Consider the following 23,343-nt stretch of genomic DNA (forward strand, 5'->3'; position numbering starts at 1 on the left):
AGTCTAGGGGAAGGTGTCCCTGCCCATGGCAGGGGGTACAATGAGATGAGCTTTCAGGTCCCTTCCACACCGAGCTGTGATTTCTCCGTCCCCCCCACAGCACAGGGCCGCACTCCCCTCAGCCCGAGCTCAGGCTGGCACTGAGCGTCCCCCACACATCTGTAATGACGCGCTCCAAGCGTCCCTCGAAGTCTGCGCTGCTTCCCCGTTAGTTTCCAAGCCGGAGCCAAAAGCTCAGCCGCAAGCCCCAGCTCCTGTCACCTTCACCACGCCGGCAGTGCCCAGCGGGACCCCACGGGGAGGGAGGGCGGGCGGAGGCGGCCCCGCCACCCGGGCCCCGCCACACCGGGCCCCGCCGTGAGGGCTGGGGGCGCCACAGCGCATGCGCGGGCTCCTGAGGGAGCGGCCGAGGGACGGGGCCTGCTTTGGGTAGCCGAACACTGTTTATTCTGGAACACAGGTGGGGATAGCGACGGGCTCCAGGCACGCAGAGCAGAGGCTCAGGGACACAAACAGCCTCGAATAAAATCCAGAGATGAGACTGATGAGGGCCGAGGGCACAGGGTTATGAACAAGATAAATGGGGCGGATCTGCGGGAGAGGGGAAAGTGGTGCAGACGGGTAAATGAGGAACCGGGGGGAACCAAACAGGCTAACAAGGGTGGAACACTGCGGCAAGACGAGCTAACGGGGCTCAAGGGAAGGCAGAACATTCTAGGAGGGGTGCATATGTGCTGAACGAGGGCTGAACACAGTGACATGAGCTTAACCAATAGCACAAGGAAACCTCAGAGATATTAACGTGGCTGCAGAGGCCCATGGAAGTTTTCTCTCACCCTAACCCAGAGGGGTGTTTGTGCCGGTGGCAGCCCCTCCACAGAGGGGGGGTGGGTGTATCCAGGCTGTGCTGGGCTGTGCAGGGTGCAGGCATACAGCACCCCAGGAGCCAGGCTCAGTCTGGCTGGGCAGTCTTCTCCAGGCCTTTAAGATCATCTAATCCAACCAACGCTGCCTTGTCAGCCAGAGCATGGACCAAGTGTCTAAATACCTTCAGGGACAGTGACTCCACCACCTCCCTGGCAGCCAGTTCCTAAGTCTGATCACCCTCTCTGACCCTCAGTGTCACCCAGCAGGGAGATACTGACTCGCAGAGGAGGGTGGAAGCCAGGAAAACGGATCCTTTTGTATAAAAGCAAAAGGGATTAGCTGAACAATACAGCAGGATCTGCTGTGAGTGCTCTTGGGCAGACTGAAGGCAGTACCAGCAGATGCTGGTTGTGCAGGGCTGGGGTCCAGGAGGAGCTGGATCACAAACACAGGAAGCTAACACGTGCAATTAGATGACAAGCGAGTTTATTTTGCAAAACAATCACTATACAGCAACAAATACAATTGCAAATTGGATTGAAAAACATGAACTACCTACCACCAGCCATTCAAGAAATGCCTCTTTTATGGTAACAGGCTCTAGAATTATCAGAAAAAACACAGGTTTGTAACAGCAGACTGTATTCCTTGATATCCCAGCATACAGCATGTTTACTTGTTGGCTTTTTCTCTTTGCTAAAGTTGAAGTGGCTTTTATACGCTTGACTTTTCCCAGTGTGAAACTAATTTACCTTCCTGCAGTGGGAATTGCTGGAGTTGCAGAGGGAGTTGCTTTAGCAATCTGACTAGTGAGTGAACTCACAAGACACCTAGGCTAGAAACCTACCTGCGCTGATTTTCACAGCTAATGTGATCTACTCTTCAAGGCATTTGCCTTTGAAGGGACATACGCTTGGGTTTCAAACAGTATTTATTCCAGCATGGAAAAAACTTCTGCTCTTGTGGTAGCCAACACAGGCTGCCTTTTGACTCCCTTTGAGTCATGTATTTAGGCAAACTTAGATGTGTGAGCAGTCATGATGAGGTTACTACTGTACCATAGCAGAGGACTGAATTAGTAATTCCATTTACTGCTGTACAGTGAAAATTGCCCTTGTGGGCTCATAATTTCCCTCATCAGAATTAGTTTTTCCTTTACTCTTGCTGGATAGAGGTTTGCTCAACTTTGATTTCTTTCAGCTTGTGGTTACATAGAAACAAAACTGCAGATGGAGCAGAAGCACTCTTTCATCTCTACAACGCGATGGATTATGAAATTTGGGGTGCTCCCCTGGGTACCCAAACAAAGTTTCACCATTTCTTTTGTTTGGATTAGCTCTGCTTTGTTACAGAATTGGGTCTCAGGCACCCAACAAACCTGCTGGCTCAACATGCCTGTGGAAAAGAAACACAACAGATGCAGTTTCCAGGAAGCTGGCTCTATCTTCTTTAGTGGGCATTACATATTTACAGACTGTTGTTTTTAAAACGAACACTCTTCTTGAGAAAGTTAAGATTAATATGAGCTTTTCCGTGAACATCTAGAGTCATGTAACAACTTGTTTTTTTAATTATTATTTAAAAGCACAAAACTCTTAATTTCTTTTCATCTAACTCCACAGCATTCTAGGATTCTTTCTATTGAAGGATGATAATGATTACAAAGGTCTTTGCTTCAGCCAAAACAAGAAAGCTCATTTTAATGCATGAAATAAATGACTTGGTGTGTTACACCACTCTAACTTTGGACTCATAGGTGGATTAACTAAGTTTAATTTTCTAGAGTATGCCAATTTTAAAAGCAGAATAAAAACACTTGAGTCACAGGTTAACACTGTTCCCATGAGATGCTGCTCAGGTCCAGAGAGCAGAGGTTCAGCAGTACCATAATTTTTCTCCTTCACTGGCAAAAGGCATAGAAAGAAAAACCACTGCAAGGCTAATTTATATCAATAGCATAATCAGAGCAATGTGATACAAATACTGTCAGTTTTCCTTTCTGTCTGTTGTTTTCCTGAAAAAATGGGAAGAAGTTTTTAATGCACATCACTTGACACTGTTTCTGTGTGAATTCTTAGGATTACTTTAAGTAGAAGTGTAACAAATACAAGGCAGAAATCAGAATCCTCCAATTGCACTTGGGATGGTTCTAAACTCACTGTCCTTTGTATGAAACAACTGACTTACTTACAAACAGTGTTAGGTACTTCATTGTGTGAAAAAGCTTTTTGCAGAGCTGAAATGTCACGTGTGGGGCTGTCAGAAGTTCATAATCTGTAAAAGTTTGAGAGATTTGACCACTCCGTTTTGTGTCTGTACTGCTGTAGCAGCTTAGCCAGAACCCCACTTTGGTCCACTGGATATTTACTGTCCAGTAACTATTCATACTGCTCCAATGTAAGGATGGGGAATCCTGTGCCAGTCATTATTAGAATCTCCACAGACATAAAAATCTCTGGGAGTCTTTTCAGACCAAACCCCAACACACACACACACACACACACACACACACAAAAAGAAGGAAAAAGAACAGATCAAAAGTTTCCAAAACACATCATTAACCTAATACATAGATCAAGTATAGCTCAACTGACAGTGCAAAGTTTAGTTACAAGGTTTCAAAAAGAAAAGATAAAACAATCTGCAAGAATGTAAACTGGTCATTTCATAATGTCTCATGTACACAGGGCATCATCAGCAGGTGATTAACTGCTGCTGAGGATCGTCCCCATCACCAGTGTTCTCTTGGGTAACTCCACTAGACTGGCTGGTTGTGTATGTGCCTTTTATCTCTCATGCACACTTTTTCTTATACTTTTTATAGTCAATATCATCCTACTTTGCTCAGATTTTAAGATGCCCCATTTAATTGGTGAATCACTACAACAACCAGTCTAGGGAGCTCTCTTTTATTTATTCACGTGTTGTAATTTACAGGCACCTCTGCTGTGATTATCAGTTATCTGAGTGCCTGATGTACATGTGAGACATCACTAAAAGAGTGTGGAAACAACATCTTAATATTTTTTCTGTGTTTCAACTTTAGCAAAAGAAAAACAATAAATCAAACATTCATTGTTAATATGGGAATGAAAAAAAAGATGAGGAAGGGAGGGAGGAAGGGAAGGAAGGGAAGGACCAAACTATTGTGGATTTTTAAAAAATCCATAGTCCAAACTCAGCCTTCTTTGGAGACCCTTTTATAGACATCTGGACCCCACAAAAATCATTCCTTTGTGAAGAAAGGGAGGAAAGGGAAAAGAAGGTAGGAATCCTTTTTCTAGCATCACAGAATAGACTTGCATCTGTCACTAAAACAGGGTCACGGCTTTTAGTTGTTACAGAAAGCAACTTCATGCTACAATTTTCATCTTTTTTAAATGTATTCTTATGAATAGGGAAAAAACCCCCTGCTAACATCTACTTTTACATACCTAAAATTGCAACACCAAAGGGTGCAAGAGACACAGATACTGTGAATAAAGAAGTAGAATATTCAAGTATATGAGGAGGGCGTATCACAAATGGCCACGGAGAAATATATATATCTATATAATACTGTATCAAACAGATGGAAAGAATGTGAAACTGGAGGTATGCACACAAATCTAGCTGCTTAACCAACTTTTCTAGTCAGACACAAGTCTGTTGGGGTGTGAGTGCTTGCTTTCAGCAGCTTTTTTATGTCACTTCCCAAAGCATGATTCGAATGTTTTCAGCTAGTATTTTTAGTTATTAGTTAAATAATTTATTGGCTTTTCAGCTATACACTGACATAATTAACCAGGTTCAAAAAATGTTAATAACTTAATTCAACTTTTGTTCTACTCATTTATACAAAGTAACATATTATTTTTTATTAAAGTTGAATTTCCCTATATGCCCTTCCTTCTGGTAAGCAGACTGTTAACTTAACCTATAATAACTTACAATGGGCAACTTCTCTTTTTTATTTCCCCATCTATCAAAAGAACTGTGAAATGAGCAACTTGGGTTATTAACAAGGCTCTTCAGAAAGAGGTGGATGGCCTTCAGGCACATGAAAGGTAAAAATGCATTTTATCATACTACAGTACTCCATGCAAGACAGAGCAGAGCAACAATAATTGTCCAATGTAACATACCGCTGTATACCCATAAAAAGCCAGTGTCTTCCTGTTGTGAATGGAGGTCAGGCCAATTTCTGCATCTATGGAATTATAATTTTTTTTTTCCTTTTTTTTTTTTTTTTTGTTTTGTTTTTAACTGTATGGTAACTACAAGTCTTGGGATGTAACTTAGTTTTAGACATGGTAAAGAATGAACATAACACCTGCTCTGAGCCCATTCCTGCCAAGAGCTCATGCCTAAATATTATTATTACTTCATACGACGCAGAAGGAGCGGATTCATAAGCCCTGCTTGGCCAGGGCTGCCGTGACGTCTTCAGCAAGGGTAGCAAGCTGGGGGGACTCGAGCAGGTTGATGCTCCCCGAGGACGAGACGTTGCTGAGGCGGCGCGGAGAGGCCATGCTGGACCTGCCCGGGGACTGCGTGATGATCTCGGCCCCGTGGTCAACACGGGCCTTGGCGTGCTCTCTGAAGTTCAGCTTCTGGCTGTCAATCTGCCCCGGGGAAACAAACAATGGCACTCATTGTATAGTCACTGAGTTACCTCATTATACATCATCATCATCTGGCCATCATTTTGCTTACTTTTAAAAACTATTAGAAGGATTGAAACTACTTCACTCCTTAGAAAATTGAAACTGGACATTTAATAGCTACTGGCGTACTATGTTACATTCTCTTACCATTTCTGTCTTTAAAGAGAAGTACCATTGCTCCTACCTGTACAAATTTCGTAAGCGTTACATGGGCACTATGATTTGTTTTCTACATCTGTATTTTCAAATCTCTGTGGGAATGATCTTATTTTCAGGATGTTTTCCTCCTGTTCCACAATGGAGTCCTCAGATCATACCTGTGCTGTCCAACAGTCTCAAAGTTTATCTTTAGGGGAAAAGAGTGCACAAACTACATGACATTCACTCTCAGCTTAGATGTGGATGAAAGCTTGGTCATTCCAAATTTCAAAGGGAACAAATTGGTACATGCATGTGCTTGAAAGAGGACAGACAGATGTTTCCTACTCAATTCAGAGCCATCACTGAATTCACAGCTCTGGTAATTTCACTGGGCCAGGAGCACTGGGAGTCTTTTCTGACAGCTGTTCCTTTACCTTGACATTACCACCACCAGGTACGTGGTGGGCATTTTCCAGTGAACCAACTTTAGCCTGAGCTTTTTCTTTGAAATCCAGTTTCACACTCTCAATTTTCACACGCCCACCTCCTACAGAGGAAAAGGAAACACAGATTAAGAAGTCGAAATGGTGCAGGAGAAAGTGTAACCTGAAGCATGAGTGCCCTCACATTATTTCCCTTCTAGTTGAGATCTAATAGTTTTGGAGAAGAACACAATAATGCTCTGCATGTTCAGTAAAATATAAATGATTCAACATATATTTTAACACTAAGCAGGTGGTGCAGCCCTACTGGTTTTCATGGGATTTAAGCACATACTCAAGTATTTCACTGACTTCAGCCTGTATTTCAATCTTATGCCAGAGCACCATCCTCTGACTTAATTTTTTTATCACGTCTCTAAACTAGGTGGTCTCATACCTTTAGGTCTTTATATATTTAGTTAAGTAGTTTAATATATTTTTATTACTAAAGGGTATTTGTTTTCTCTTTGACTGTAAAAGAGAATGATATCATCCATGACTTTGAGTTCAAATAACTTTGAGTTCAGTAAGTATTAGGTCCTTGCTTTGTCCCACAACCCAGAAATTCCAACAGTACCTGGTTTGTGGTGGATATTCTTGAGTGAGCCACACTTGGAAGTTACATGACTCAGGTCAATCTTCTTGGTGACAATTTGTACCTGTCAAAAGTGCACACATGTACAAATTACAGGAATGAAGAGAATAAAAAAAGATAAATAAATAAAAAGCCAAGCCCTGCAGAGAAAGAGTGAGAGGCTTCTAGAAACCACTGGAAAAGAAGAAGTGGTTAGTAGAAAACAGACCATGCCACAAAGGAGGAAACTTCCCACCTAGGGAGATGATAGAGCTGGGTTAAGCTTTACTATAAGCAAAATGAAGAGGAGGATAAAGTAGATCAGCTTGTGGGTTCTTCCTAAAATGTTTCTGAGCCTCCTCCTTTCAGAGTGGGTGCTCCAAAGCCCTGCACACAGCAGGACCCATCCCATTTGCTTCTGTCTTGATTATGCATCCTGGCAACTAGGATATTTTGGTGACTGTTTTTTTCCCTACCATCTGTTTTATATTTTTCTGCATCTAAATATGGTATGCATTTCCTGTCAATCCACTATGGAGAGTCTGAGCAATCTACACATGTGCCTCCTGCAGCTGTACCTGAGCAGGTTGAGGTTCAGCCAGCTGGCTCAGAGCTCACAGGGGAGCAGCAGGGCAGGCACCCTCCCACCTGCTGCTGCTCCCTGCCCTGCTGGCAGCCACCTATGCTGAGCCCAGCTTGGGAACAGCCACAGAGTGACACTCCTGTCTCTGCCTGTACTCCCAAATAGCCCCAATATGTGGCCCACAGGCACTGAGCTGGCAGGCCCCAGGAAATCACAGCCCTCCAGGGTAACTGCAGTGCCACTGGTTTGCTCACCACACTGCCAGCAGCTGTACTGAACCTGCCTGGATCAGACATGCCCACACCAGCAGCTCTTCCCATTTGAGGGGTGATCATTTCCATCAGGACAGCTGTAGCCACCTTAAGCTATTCCAGTGTGCCCGATAAAACCAGCAGGTGTCTGGTCAAACCCTGGGCCACCTCAGTTTCTTATGCTGTAATAATGCTGTGACATCAGCACTCAGCAGGCTGGCTGATCACACCCTCTCCTCTGAGCTTTCTCTGTCCTTCTGGTTTATTTTTCTCCTTCCCCTCTGCTGAATGCACATAACTGAAAGGTTAGCTGAGAAAGGACTGCTGCATAGAAAATGCCCAACAGGGAGGCTAGAGTCTCATTGTGAGCTGCAGTCTCTTTCTGGAAATTACTTTCTCTGGAAAGAAAGGCACTGAACCACTTCAGCTCACACTGCACTTTCACTTGGGCATTTAGAGATAACCTTTATTTTATAATTTCCTTTCCCTGCCCAAGTTCTGAAAATGTGTTGTGCTCTGTGGGGAAAGATCAGGAGGCCACCACTGCATACACAGGTCTCACTCGACTACCAGACCAAACTCACACGTGAAACAGCAGCAAGAAGGGAAGCAGTGCTCAGAGGAGGGAGACAGAAGGTTCTGGCTGTGTGAGGTGCATCACCACAGTGGAAGTGCCTGTTCACAGGGTGTCCATACTACTTACATTTCCTCCCCCTGCAGAATGTTTGATGTTATCTCTGGAACCACACCGGGACTGAATATCGCTAAAATCGATCTTCTTGTTTAAAATCCTAACCTAAAAGGAATTGGAGGTAACTTACTATATACCACATACACACAGTTGGGGGTGCAGGATGAGGAAACCAAGGTAATTTGCCTCCTACAGTGACTCCTTCCTCTGACACTTGTATTGAAATGTGAGGAAATTAACCCTGTCAGTCTGTGCTTAGTAAGTTCACACAGCATCTACAAATATCTTATGCTGCTCTTTTTGTACCTCACAAAGTGGTGGTGAAATATAAAGGGGGAAGTTCTATACTGGGAGGTATGAGAGGTGGATTTTCCCTGAAAAATTTAAAGAACTCCATGCTTGCCTGGACTGGACCTAGTCTTTGGACAGCTTGTCCTAGGGTCTATTGAGTGATGTTTTCTGCTGAACTGCCCACAAGAAGATGGGAACCTTCCTTCCCACAGCTCAGCACTCCAGCCTTTGGTGCAGAAATCCCAGATCCAGCCAGCACAGGCTGCAATCCTGAGGTATTTCAACCCACCTTCTACCATACAGCTCTAACAGCAGCTACACACATGAAACAGACCTCAGAGCCCCATTAAAGAGGAGCAACAAATTTAAACTACTTAAAACTGTAGTCACAGTTCTCTACTGCTCTCTCTCTTTACTGTCATCTATTACAGGGCAAGGCAGAAAACAACAGCATCTGGAAACCTAGAGCTGCAATCACTGGTTTTTGATTTCTGGTGCCAGCCAGAAATCTTGTGTGCCAGATTTGGGTACAATTACTTCCTAGTGGTTGCAGCACTGTGCTTCTCCCTGTGTTCTTAGTCTCTTCACACAACAAGATTATTTTTTTTTTTTGCTTTTACCCTCAATGATGCCAGCCTCCCTTACATATGCCAGAACTCCACATTTTTAATGCATTACCTTAGCCACAGATGCACTGCAGGCATAAGACACAGCCTGGAGGCAAACTCTGTCAAGGGCAGGCCATGCTGTCCTGTGCTTGACCCCCACAGCAAAGCAGCTTCTCTACTTAGCAGAACTCAGGTGCCAGCAATAATTGTACTCCCAGGGAATGACATGCAGCTGGATGGCAATTACTGGTGGGCAGGGACAACTGGGTGCACACCTGACTAGCACCATTCTCAGATTTATTTCTGAGCAAGAGCAGGGGGTTGTGCTCATCAGTAATAAGAGTTTTCAGGTGTGTGAGAAGGTGTTTCCATCCAAGGCTGCACCTGCCTTCTTCCCACCAGAATGCCACCCATGGCATTCTTTCTCTGGTTTAAATATGGAATCTTTAATCAAGTGTTACATTGGATTTTATTTTTATGTATTAATATACAATAGGAATTTATACTCTTTCCTGTACAGAAAGCCACAGAACTTGGGTTACTATCTATGCATATTGCTAAATGGCACTTACACTGACAGAGTACTTAGCACAGCCCTGTTGGCTCCTGTGGTAGGTAAACCTACAGTGACTAAGCAATAGTGAGATAGGGCAGAGGGAAATGCACACTGGGGTTCCTTACTGCGCCTTCTCACCACTTTGGGAACACAGAGCAGCACCAAAACAGCTGAAGCAGTCAGTGGGAGGAAGCAGAACTCTGTGAAGGTTCTGCTTCCTGGCTTCAGGTCCCCAAACTGCCCCAGGTTCCCTGATAAATCTCAGACAAATCACTCCCTCTGTGGCTCACTTCTCCAGACTAGGAAAAGACTATTTGCCCTCTCACAGGGGCATCAGGTTTTGCAGCTTTTGGCTTCTGCAATGGGGATAAGGGCACATTTAGATAGTGAGTTGAATCCTCTGGTACTGAGCACCTGGAGTGCACCCTTAACTTAAACCCAGTAAACTCTCAGGAGAAATGTGCTGAGGGTCACTCTTTGCAGCTAATATGAAGAAGTTCTTCATAGCAACCTGTTTTCACAGAGCCTTCTCATTACATATAACAACTAAATCAAACCATCAGAATGTTAAGATTCTTTTTAACCTCGACTTCTTAGTTTAAAGCAAAAGCCTTGCTTTAACTGACAAAGATCTGGTGTGATGGCAATGACGACAGCACCAGCAAACCCCACACAACTGGTAAGTCACCTTCAGAAGGGCATCTTCAATAGTCAAACTGATTTTTGTCTTTCCCCTTCCCATCTACTTATCTGTCCAAGTGAACCAACATATGCTGGAACATGAAAGCAAATGCCTTTGGAATTTTATGCTTGTGCTTTCTCTCAATATAATGTTTGGTTAAAAAGGCACCCCAGTGCTATATAAGACACATGTCACATCAGTTACAGAAACACACATTAGATGTGTATTCAGATGTGGTTCTCAGACAGCTTCCAGCCAGACACAACTGGGCAAAACAGAAAGCCTTCCTGGCACTTTCTGAGCACGTCTCTCAGTGATGGATCAGCAGCACTTCTTAGCTATGGCCATAGGGATTTATTTGCTCTGAAAACGCTGACTTACGGGTCATGGCAAGACCTCTGCACTGAGCACTGGGGGCCTGTAGCTTAAAATGGAGCCAAAGCAAGGTGAAAAGTTGAGAGAGTGCCTCTGATCAACTGCCTAAGGGTTGATTTGCACTCAGAAGCCTGACAGTTCATGAGTCTCATGGCCCATGGACCTGGCTAGCAGATATTTAAAGAACTAATCATCTCAATTATCCTCTCTGTCTCACAGGGTGAAATGTGCCCCTGTGTGGCAGGGCCAGCAGGAGATAATTTGTGTCCTGTGCTGATGGCTGGAGAGAGCTCAGTGACACGCATGTATTCTGCTGGTCACCTGGCACAGGGAGGAACTCAGCTGATTCAGGTTTTCCCTGATGATCCGTTTCTCCCATTCCTGGGATGGATCAGTATCCCTGCACATATTTAAATCATAACCACTCTCTATAACTAAGTGTTCCACAAATGAATGGAGATCCCTGTAGATTAGGGCCTAAACTGCTGAATTCATCCATCCTGTATACTTCAGCAAGCCCTAATCCTTCTAGCCAGCATTTTGTCCCAAGCTTTCTCCCAAGTCTCTCAAGAGTGGGAAAACAGGCTAATACACAACCAGCCAACTGTTTGTTGTCCTTGATTGTGGAGAAGGGCTGAGTTCACTGCCTTTACTCCAGTGATGGTGTTATGCTGAGTCTCTATTTCATACTCTGTCAAGAACCATCACTCCATGTGGAGGGACTGCCTGTATTTCTCACCACTGCTCCCTTGCCAGCACTGGCTGAAATTGGCCAACAAATGAGTTCCAAATGAGTTGAGAATGGCTGAGATTGCCAGTGTGGCTGCAGGAGTGGTTGTGTTTGAGGAATCAGACTGTAATCAGGAGAGGGAGCTTACCAGAAAGGGCCAGGAACTATTTAGGCTAAAGAGAAACTTTGGCTTGCAAACAAAGAATGTAAACTGACTGTGAATCATTTGAAGCTGGCATCTGGAGGGAAATCTTCATCTATCAGAGTAGGGAGGCTCTGGAACTGCCACGTGAGGGAGCACAGCTACAAGAAAAGGGTAAACTTTTATGATGGCACTTGATGAAAGGAATTAGATGATGCAGCTGCCGGCAACAGAGGCAGCACAAACACCATGACTCACCAGGAAGGTTCTCTGTGTTCCAAATGTGTACATACACCTTGTGTGTGGGTGGAGGTGTGGTAGGGATGCACATACATGCACTTCAGTTGTGCTGGAAGTTAAATGAAAGCTCAAGCCCGCTCATGCTCTCATTCAGGAAAGGGAACATTTTGCCTGTGGCAGAAACAGGACTGCTTTCCACTCCACACTCTCTAGAAATCTCAACAAGATTTTCTTGTGACAGAGTCCCTTGTAACCCTTGCTCTGACCTGCCAGTATGAAGTGGGCACATTCTCTCCTGATGTGATACTGTTTTGCCCAGGTATGCTGGGAAGGGCCTGAAAGTCAGTTTTTGGATCAAGACAAAGCTGAAGTTCCTCAGCAATTGTCATAATTACGTGTAATTAAACCACAGTGGAAAATTAAAGCCTTACAGACAATGCAAGGATTATTCTACAAAACCATACTGCCCAAGAAAAAACTGGCTTCTGTCTGAAGCCCTGGAAGTGTGACAGGCTTTCCCCTTACTCTGTCTTTGATGACTCCTCAGCAATGGTCCAGAACTGAAGCCCAAGGCAGATTTGTGTGCCAACATGCACACAGCATGGCCCCAGTGACTCCCACTGCTTCCAGAGAGTCCCCAGCAGGACTGGGAGAATGCACTCCAACACCCACCTACACAGTTTGAATGCTACTTGTGAGAGCTCTGGGCAATGTGGAGCATTTATTTATGCACAGCCTGCAAGGAAAACAAGTGAAGGTATTTTCCTCAGAGTTGATTTAGATGGGGTATATATTGCTCTGCACTCAGCAGAGTTAACCAATTCCCTTCCTGCTCCTTCAGTGCCTGACTGGCAATCAGAACAGCTGGGGGTTGTGGTCCAAGGGAAACATCTACACTAATGCACAGGGAATAGTTTTGGATTAAACTTGCTGGCACAAGAAGACAGGGTATGAGACACAATACTTGTGAATCTTCCAGTCAGGTATATGCCTCCTGTTAAGCAGAGTATAAGTTGGATTTCCAAGGCTCCATTACAACAGTTTGCAGGTCCTCCTCTGCCAGTACTACACCACTGTGTTTGTGATGAGCAGGAATTTATAGAAACATTGAGAGGAAGGCAGAGAAGTGCCTAAGAGAATTTAGTTCAGTTGTGATTAGCTGTTTAGTTCACTGCCAAAGACAACACCAATGTCCAAGAGCTGCTTATGCAAGAGAAAGAATTCTATTCCATTGCTACCTACAATAATTCAGTTCAGTTGCTTTTCACAAGAAGAGGAAAAGCCCCTGACTTACCAACATCTGGGCAGAGAGTCCATAAACAGTTTCCCTTCTATGGCATACTACACTGGTATACATTCAAACAGGTATTTGAAGAACAAAAATTGTGATGCTGATGAAATTACATGTTCTGGATATTTTTTCCAAGGAGATGATGGCTTATGTTCTCCCTGCCTTGCAATTCGGGCCTCTGAGAAGCTCTGCCACATACACTGCCTAAAGCATTTAAAAATACTCTAGCTTGGCTCTACTTGCTGTTTGAACGTGCTGTGGAGCTGTGACACTGGGAAAAGTTTCCAGACTCCTAATAGCTCATCAAAAAGGAAAGGTTCCTTCTATTTACCACAGCAATCTGACTAAGCTACATCCCAGGAACCAGACATTATTTCAGTGTTTGATCTCCAGGTTAACACAGGTATTTAAGTGAGACAAGAATTGGTCTTGCACAGGAAGTAAGGTTAAGGTTAAAAGCTGATTAGAATGAAGAGAGTGTTCAAACTGCTTCCAAATTTATCTGCTGCCAAGGACAGATGATACTCATCTTCATGCTCCTGGCAGAGGCTACAGGGAGAGGAAAGAGAGGTATTTATTTGGCCTGGTAAAGTCCTTGAAGAGAAAGACTATTCCTCAGATTTTCCACCCCTACAGACAGCGCTTGTGATGATGTTCAGCCTTTGCACTCCTGCAGTAAGTGGATACACACACCAGCAAGGCTGCCAGTCCAGAAGCTACTGATATTCAAAATAAAAGGCTGTGCTGGACACAGGCAAAATAATGTACCATCTTCCCCCTCCTCTTAGTAAAGGGTGAGCAAGGTACAGTAATTTCTGACATTTAAAAACATACTGAGAGGCAGACACTGAGCAGATAATACCGTGATTCAGGCAAGTCTTGAATCCTTGCATAGGACAAGAGTGGCTGATTTACAAGCTCCTTTATACCTACCTGCACATCACTGTACTAAAGTAATTAATAAGATGGCCATGCTGAACTAGGTATGGCTCTACCAATAAGGGGAGGAAGGGCCTATGGACAAATTCTGAGGGTCTGCATAATTATGCTGAAGTATAAAGTGAAATGACCATTTTTCATGCCAAAGAGTTTACAGTCAATAGGCAACAGCTGAATTTAACAGAGAGTTCAAGGAAGTGCAAGGTCCCTGTCAGATGAACTGCAGCACATTCTGCAATCACATTCCTCACTAAAGCTGGGGAGCTGATCAAAAGAACTGTGAAAAATTGAAGATTCACACCAAATAAAAAAATCCTGTGAGTGCAATTAATTCCCCTCAAATACAAAATCCTTGGTTTAATACTCCCTTCAACAACAACAACAACCCAACAACAATTAAGATTTTGCTAAAATTCAGAGTCCGATACTTAAATTTTAGACACAACAGTTCCTACTCATGGAAGGGAGTACTATTAGCTTCAAATATCAAGTGTTGAGCATCAGGTATCAGTTTCCACATCAGTTTCTGTATCTTTGAGAACAGATGAGTTTTGAGTCGCTACATCTGGAATTTCTTCACTCCAGCATAATGGAGACAATTAGGTTGTTCAGTTCAAGTTCAAAAATATCTTGTAGTCTTCTCTTCATGCAAGCTGGCTTTCCCAGCATTCAGCAGATATGTCCCTTAGCATTTCTTTATTGTTCAAATCCAAATTTCCAACATAAAACCTAAGGTTTCTATTCTTTTTTTCCCCCTGCCTTTTCCTGTCCAGCAAATCAAAGTTTTTCTAACCTTTCCATGCAAAATGCAACACACTTACATGATGAAACAGCTCTAATCCAGATTACGTATTCCCTGAACATTTTTTCCCAAAACAACACCCTTTCTCATTTTATTTCTCAAAATTTAGACTAGTTAGAGCTCAGCTGGAAACACCTCCTTTGCTGAGCTTGCTGCTGGGATAACTCAGACTTTCACAGGAATTTACATCCTGGTAATTTCAATCTCCTCTAGGAAAAAAAAATACAGCTTCTCCCCATACTCATTAATGGGAGAACAACAACACAGCTGGGATCTGACTCTTCTAAGATTAGCCAGCTAAGAGCTGGAAGTGGTTGCTTAAGCTGCCAACTGTAGTTGGTGGATAGACACACTGAATCATCCAGAAAAAGTGGTACCTTCATCCCTAGACAACATCTGAGTGGCAGAAATCAGGGCACTGCTGCTCACTGGCTCCAAAAAACAGAGACATATGGCTCCTGCAGTGGGAAGAAGCTCTGTTAGTGGCTGGAGCCCATGGGAGTGCTTGGGAGCCTCTTGAGTGTGGCTCACAGTTTGCCTCACCCCAGGGTGCACATCTACAGATGGGATTGGTACAGCAGTGGTGTTACTCTGCCACTGCCACACAGCATGTCCTAATTCCCTGCTCATTCCTAGCAACCAAACACCTTTCCCTCAAAAAAGCCCTTCTAAAACTTGCTAGAGGCTGGAAGTGATTGCTTAATTTTTCTAAAAGATGAGTCAGGAAGAACATCTAGCTTTTTATCCAGAATAATTCAAGGCTTAGCTGTACAGGCTGTACTCAGGCAAGCCTTCCTTTAAACAAGTGCAGTCTGAACACAGGAGCTGCAAGATATTATTTCTGTCCAATCTGTAATTTTCAGCCAAAAATCTAAATTTCATAAACTTAAAAATTACAGGTTTGAGCTCTGACAGAGTTTTGAAGGTGTACCTGACACTCTGCATTTCTCTTCACATTTGTAAATCTGCAATTACCAAGTGGTGAATTTGTTTCTAATTTTCAGTGCAGAACAAATCCCTTCAAATATCTTGCAAATCCCCAAACCTGGGAATGTACAAAGAAAGCAAAAGCAGACTGGCAGAGATTAATTTATTTCACAGTTTTGAATTGTTGAGCTGACAAATGCACTGACTTATTCCAATGAGTGCAGCCAACAATGTGGAAACAATTGCCTCCCAGTGTCTCAGCTCCATCATGTAACAACAGCCATGATCCATGTGAATCCACACCTCCCTGCATGGCTCCTCACCTGCCTCTGGCTGGGGAAAGCACTGACTTTGGCCCTTATAAACTCATTTATGTTCATCACTGACCTGTGCAGGAACATCCTCTTAACTTGGGCCCAAGTGGTTTTGATTCATCCATGTTGTTACAATGGACTTGAGAAAAAGCACACGATGTGCTGGAAGGAGAGTGGGCTCCAGTAACAGCTCAGACTGCACTTTTTGTGAAGCCTTGCTCTGCATCATCTGTCTGGACCCTCTTCAGCAGCCATTGCACCAACAGTACATAACTTAAAGACTTTCAGATTTTGGGCAGTCATGAGTGTTCATAAACTGGTGCAAAGAGATGTGAAACAGCAGAAGGAGGAGCAATTATAAGATGCCACCTCAAGGGGAACTTAACTGAGAACTTTTGACCTGCCTTTCTCCAGGAGGTGCTCAGCCTTGGTGCACCAACCAGAGCTGTGTCTGTACTGACTGCACCCTGGCACGTTGTCACTGAGGCAGGGAACATGCCAGAAGCACACTGATCTCTGCACACAGGGCGGTAAATCATGAAGATGAGGGTCTGGGGTGTGTGTTGGGGGAAAATCTCTCCTGCCATCCTGATGCCTTTTCACTGTCCTGAAATCACAAGCCAGACACAGTGAGGGTGATAAAAAGAGGTTACCTTTATAAGGATCCTTTGGTGCACAAGTCACCAAGTGGAAAATGCCAAAGATGCACACACAGTATAACGTGTATACATTTTTAATAGGTTTTGCAAATTAGCATATCTGACAAGAATCTTCAATTAGAAGCATAGCTGGTGAGGTAATCCCCCCAGTTCAACTCTTTTTGGAATGCTGCCTCCTCTAGATAGGGACTAAACTCTGTGTATAAAAATATGTCTCAACCTTAGTTCCCAGGAAGAACCAAGAGAGGATAGGAGTCTCAGGCCCCCAGCTTGGAACCTTTGGAACATGTTTTGTCTTTTGCATATTGGGTAGGGTTAGGAAAAGTACTGGAGATAGGCTACAGAGCTACAAATTTATGTACAGCAAACACAGAGAATATATAAAACGAGACAAGGCAAAAAAAAAAAAAAAAAAAAAAAAAAAAAAAAAAAAAAATCAATTTGGCATCAATCCAAACTGATTTTGAAGCTAATAAAAGACACTCATTCAAGTCTCCTCCTCTGCCCACCTCTGAGGTCTTCCCAGTGCCAGTCTATTTTATCACCTAACACACATGCCCATTCTCCTTGTGAGCATTTCTGTACTTTTTGGAAAGCATCTATTGAATAGTGGTGTCATCAATTTGTTCTAACTTTCTGACTCATTACTAATTGCACTTCATTTTCTACAGTTTAGGGAGGATGGTGAAGTTCTTTCTTCCTTAATCTTCCTAAAATTTTTCAAGGAACGTTTCATTCTTCAGCATGGCTTAGATATATCATTTTTCTTTGTGCCATCTTACTTTTTACAAGGTGCCTGGTTGTCACTATAATTAGTGGTATTTAAAATTATTATATAAATTACATATGCATGTAATTCTAGTCTGTGCAGCTCCATTCACTTTGATGAAGCTTTGCTGCTTCACATCCACTGAAGTTCTTGCCTGTGGCTGAGATTTTAGGTATACATTTGAAGAGAAAATTAAGAGAAATCTAGGTTAGTTTTATCCTTGGTTGCTGGCCCATGGTGTATTATAAATACTCTGCCTTGCCAAAAATGAAAAAACTCAATTAGTTCTCTTCTCTGATATGGACCAACCACATTCATAGACAGAATTTCAAAAGGAAAATCAAAAATCTGAACCAAAAAAGCACAACAAAAAATCAGTCTTGGCATCTGAAACAGATTTCCAACACCCTCTCCCAGCTCCCCATGCTTCCCTTGGGCTGTCTGAGAAATAACAGATGCAAATGGGTTACTTCTGAGAGCAGAGCATTTCCTGCACAGCTGATGCAGTGTGAAAATCCATCTGAAGCCCAGCAGACACAGCCATGAGCAAGTCGCCTCTGAGCTTTGCCAGTAAGGATACATTTCACCACACTGCACCATAAAGAGAAAACCAGACAACACCTTCTGGCTGCATCACAGAGCGGAGAAGCCCTCATTTCTCCCCACTGCAGAATACCAATTAAAACATGTTTCAAGCCATCTATTCCTAGTAGGAGCTTAATGCAGCACTAATTTAGCTTGTTTCTTCCCTTAAAAGCATTCTCTTCACACACCACACTCACACAACTCCCATCAGGTGGAATGATTTCTCCCCTTTTCTTTTGTTTTTCCGGCTGGCAAGTCAGAGCTGAAGGAGAACAGTCTGATAAACATTTGATAAAATTCCAGGCTGAAGCACTGCACTTCTTGATTTATTTAGCATTCAAACATCTCCAAGAACTTCTTTAGTTTTGCACCCCAGCCTCTAGCAGTTTCAGAGTGCAGCTTTCTCTAGAACAGCTCCAAGTTAAGAAGAGTCCAAATATACCACTGGTAAAAGGACAGTCTGTCTCCAAATGACACTTTTGGGCAGCCTGTGTGTATTCCCTTAGTGATTTGCATGTTATGTTTATGTACTTAACTTGCCCAGATATATGCTGGGTTTTTCTCTGCTTGTTTTTCCTGTGGCTATTGCTATCAGCACCTCCAGTTCAGGTTATAAAGAAGCTTTCTGTTTGTTTCATGTATCATCAGTAAATGCAAATAGCAGATAACAGCTCATTTTAGCCAGGGTAATATTGCTACCAGACATTAAAGAACTGAGCAGACACAAGGAAATGAAATTAGCTTTCGTGTGTGGCTCTCACAGACCCCATAAAATTCAACTGTAGAAACTGGAAAAGAATTATCCTAAAACCTTTTGTCTAGACTGAGCAACTATGGAGGAGCGTAAAGGAGACAAACAGGAAAAATTCAGTGAGCTTCTCTTTGCCCAGCCCACAGCTCAGTGGCTACACACCACTGGAACTAAAAAAAAATGCTTTAGCTGTAGTGATGTTTTGCTCACCCAGCAGATTTCCCCTGTAATGCCCACAACAGTGAAATGCCATGCTGTGCCATCCTTCCCTGCTCTGCAAAGACTCTGAGCAGTTCTTTAGAGCTGCTAAGGAAATTTAGTTGTCTAGGCATGGTGACTACAAAGAAATACAATTTGCTGGGCCCCCCTGGTTCTTATATAATTGTTACAGTGCAGAGAGGAGGAGCACAGGGTACCATGGTGCTGGTTTTGGGCCCTAAGTCCAACAGCTGGGCCTGTATGAGCAATGCTAATCCAGAAGCACAATCTGAATTTGTATTGCTGGAGCCCCTGCACACAACAACCATCTGCTACAAGGTTTGTCAGAGTGGAGCTCCCATGCAAAATAATCACACCTGTCAAAATAAAGGCAGAAGTACCTTTGCTGAGACATTATCTGCTCGACTTTATGAGTAACTGGCTACTGTCCAAATCCTGGAAAGTACTGAATATGTTAATTTACCATGAAAACAGGATTAACATCTTGGAGATATCTCACTGTTTAAAATATGAGCCTGCTCTTTTTCTCTGGAAGACCTGCAGCAGGCACAGGGCTGCAATGTTAAGTTTTGATCCAATTTATTATTTCTTTCTGAGACAGCATTAGGCAAACCTCATTGTTCTGTAAGTTCCACAATTAACTTCAATACTAATACACACATATATAAGTATGTGATCTGGAAACTGTGCAACCCAGATTTCTGGAATGCCTTGTTTTCAGGAGAACCAAATGGAAGTGTGTTATCCACCCTGATGTCCTGTCCCTGGAGGCAGCTGAGAAATGAACCTTCATAAAGCACTCGCATTGCCATTCCTGTAACTCAGGAAGTAAAAGGGAGCTGAAGGCTCTGGGTGTTTTCACTACATGGTTCTGTCTAGAATCAATATGAAATACATAGGTACTCCTTACAAAAAATACATCAACATAACTGTTTACACCCACAAGACTGAGTTGTCTGTATTTTTAGCATAAATGCTGGTAAGCTGTATTCTTTTTCCTCCATCCACCTCTTTGTTACTAAATGACATAGAATATCTATCAGGTTACTACTGGTTTTATATCTCCTTAAACATTAACAGAATGGATGGCTTCCTACTGTAAGTTAGAACAATTCTTCCAGATGGACAGAAAACCAAATTGCTTGGACATAATTTTGGCTTTTAATGCCATCTGTGTTAGCATTTCAGCATTGCTCAAAAATGAGGGAAGACTATTCCAGCTCTGGCTTTGGCTCTGCTTGGTAGAGTATCAAGCAGAGGTGTAAGCACCAGGAAACCTCAGAGCCCCTTCCAGTGCCTAAAGGAGCTCCAAGACATCTGGAAAGGGACTTTGGACAAGGGCCAGGAGTCACAGGACAAGGGGGAAAGGCTTCAAATTGCCAGAGGGCAGGGTTTGATAGGACATTGGGAAGAAATTCTTGATTGTAAGGGTGGTGAGGTGCTGGCACAGATTGCCCAGAGAAGTGGTTGGTGCCCCATCCCTGGAAGTGTTCAAGGCCACATGGGAACAGGCTAGGATTATGTTTAGGGTCACCTCCAACCCAAAGCATTCTGAGATCCTTTGATTTTGCCACCCTGCACACAGGTTTGGTCTTTAGCTGAAAGCAATCCCTATGAAAATGTGCTTCATTGCATAACTGCAAGGTATGACATTACCTCTTTTTCAGCACTTAATCACCTCAAGATGTCACTGAATTCTTGTTCTTTCAGTGAGAAAAGAAAATCCTGATCTGCCTTATGACACATTCTTATGTTTACACTTATATGCATCCTCCAGTTTATACAGCTTAAAACCCTGTTCCTGCTTATTTGAACCCAGGAGCAAGAAAACCAGTTAAGTTTAATATCTGCCCCCTTCCCCCATCTTTACTGTGGGGTGCATTTACCAGGTTGGAGGCTGCAACCCTAATTAACTTCACCCAACATAATACATGTCATATAAATGGCACAGGAAAAGGCAGTGTGCTGTGTAATCCTGCTAACATGTACGTGGATTGATTTTCAGCTTGTTTGAATTAAGCAAACCTCTTATTTGTTTGTACTGATAAAGACTAAGTAAGCAGCAACTGCTGGGACTCGGGCAGAAATGTATCTATGGCATGGAGTGCAAAGTCCTGTTTGAAATTTTTTCATGTATATCAGGAACTGTTAGTTTTCATGTGGCAAGATGGTTTCTGAAGACTGTCCTCTTCTCTGTCATGTAACATCCCTTAAACAAACAAGGGATTTGGAGAACAGAAGAGGCTTTACAAGGCAACTCAAAATGTCTCCTGTCACAAAGGTGCACACAAAGAGTAAATAACATATGGGTGAACATAAAGAGTGGAATCCTTACCTGCCCTCCTTTAGGCTGGTATTTGATATTCTCTGTTGACCCAATTTTGGACCTGACATTCTTGAGGTCAGGTAGAGGCTGATTAATAACTCGGAGCTGCTTTGGAGTGGCTGGAGATTTAGGAGGTGTACGAATTATGGCAACTTTTTTCTCAGTAGGTACCAGTATTGCAGATTTGGGGGTCCCAGGAGTGTGGGGAGTTCTGGAGTAACTGGGGGTCCCTGGAGTGCCTGGGGTACGGGAGGCATAGCTTGGTGGTGTCCCTGGAGTGATGGCAGTGGAGCCAGGAGTAGTGGGGGTAGAAGTTCCACTTTTTCCCGTTCTGCTACGAATTGGCTCTGATCCTGCATTCAGGGAAAAAAACCAAAACAAAACAACAGCTTTAGAGCCACAGAAGTACATCTCTTCTTCCCTTTGTACCCCCAAAACTGCATCCCTGTGTGCCAAGTGAGACACAGCTCTTAAGATGGAAGTGCTACTGCTGGAATAGCAGCTTGAATGGGTCTGTGTTTTATTTTGTTAATCAACCTGCCAGGAACTACCTTGCCATGAGAGGTTGAGCTAATGCCGCTAGAGTGATTGAGCTCTCCATTCTGTAACACAGGAGTGCTTCCCACAGTACCTCTGCTTCCTGAAAAGCTGGCTAAACAAGGCACATCATCACATTTATTTCCTTTTTGGGGAAAGGACAAGAAGCATCCTTGGAATCCAACCTTTGGGACTTGATCCAACCAATTTCAGTGGACCTGGGCAATAAACTAGAAAGCAGTAAAAATTCTGATGATATTCCTGAAATGAAAAGCCGTGAGTGCCTGGCTGGTGCTGTTTCTCATACCACTGCTGGTAAACTGCAGGTGAACCCCAGGTGGGCATTCAGATGGTGCACAAGCTAGAGCTCTGTTGTGTGGATGGGTAGATGTCCTCACATTCAATTGCTATTTTTCATTAGTGCTGTGAAAGCAAGCCATTACCAGAGGCAACCTTGATAAAAAGGCACATTCTACTTACATTTGCATGCAAGTAAAAAAACCCCAACTATATCATTTTGTAGCAGCTCCATCCAATGTTTATGGCATTCCCAGTCCTTTTCACTGGGCACAAAGATCAGCTTAGCTGTGCTTTCTGCAGCCAGCTCTGCTCCTAACTCTCAAACATAAATAAACAGAAGCTGAGATATCTCCAAAGTAAAATTTTGCTGAGAATACTTATGGAGAGAAAGATCAAAGTAACTCTCAAAACCTGAGAACCCCAATGCCAAATGAATGCATGTATGTTTTCACTCTTCAAATGTCCAGATATTGTAAATCCAATGGGCCTCTCAAAAGCATCCAGTGAAACTAAACAAATTCTTATTTAAAGTATTTGCTAATCATTCTGTTTATGCGTTGATGGCCATATGCATTTGGTGGCCCAAACCCAATGCACTCCTGTCCCTGGGGCTCAGGAGACACTCTTTGCTCTACACAATTCATTAGGCACACTGAACATACTCCACTCACCTCCCCTTTTCCTGAACAAGTTTCTTTCCTTCCAACCCTAAAGCTTCTCACTAAACCATCTGAGACAGAAAGGGAATTATTTTTTTCCCACCTCCTTGCAGGTCTGGTATATTTATTTTTCATTCCTCAGCCCTTCACCACACTGCCAAATGCTTAATGGCCTCTCACTCCTGGTCAGGAGACTGGGCTGGCTGCTGTGCCAGCTGGAGGTCACTCTGCTTTCAAAGGGTCTCTTTTTTACTTTTGGAGCATCTTACACATTTCACTTAGGAATTTCAAAGGACTTTTTTTGCAGAATTTAATAATCTAGTTCCTTTAAGCTGTCTTTAAAAAGCCCGAGATTGGTTTCTAATGAGAAGACAGAGGAACTCCTATTGGAAAGCAGGAAGCCACA

General features: G+C 43.3%; 1 protein-coding gene across 21 annotated transcripts in view; it reads right to left on the reverse strand.

Moving 5' to 3' along the window:
• Nucleotides 1-1,347: 1,347 nt before the first annotated feature.
• Nucleotides 1,348-23,343, reverse strand: part of MAP2 (microtubule associated protein 2) — a 227,997-nt gene continuing 206,001 nt past the window's right edge. For 14 of the 21 annotated variants that reach the window (XM_083864613.1, XM_083864603.1, XM_083864621.1 and 11 more), the window contains 5 exons: nucleotides 21,451-21,794; nucleotides 8,248-8,340; nucleotides 6,714-6,795; nucleotides 6,089-6,201; nucleotides 1,348-5,471 (listed from right to left, as the gene is read on the reverse strand). In XM_083864613.1, coding sequence (XP_083720739.1) covers nucleotides 5,256-5,471; nucleotides 6,089-6,201; nucleotides 6,714-6,795; nucleotides 8,248-8,340; nucleotides 21,451-21,794 — 848 coding nt within the window. In that variant the 3' untranslated portion in view covers nucleotides 1,348-5,255. The remainder of the gene's footprint in view (nucleotides 5,472-6,088; nucleotides 6,202-6,713; nucleotides 6,796-8,247; nucleotides 8,341-21,450; nucleotides 21,795-23,343) is intronic. The other 7 variants (XM_083864614.1, XM_083864612.1, XM_083864615.1 and 4 more) reach the window with 1 other exon arrangement.

The sequence above is a fragment of the Zosterops lateralis genome (assembly GCF_965231275.1).
Source record: "Zosterops lateralis genome assembly, chromosome: 7".
Lineage (NCBI taxonomy): Eukaryota > Metazoa > Chordata > Aves > Passeriformes > Zosteropidae > Zosterops > Zosterops lateralis.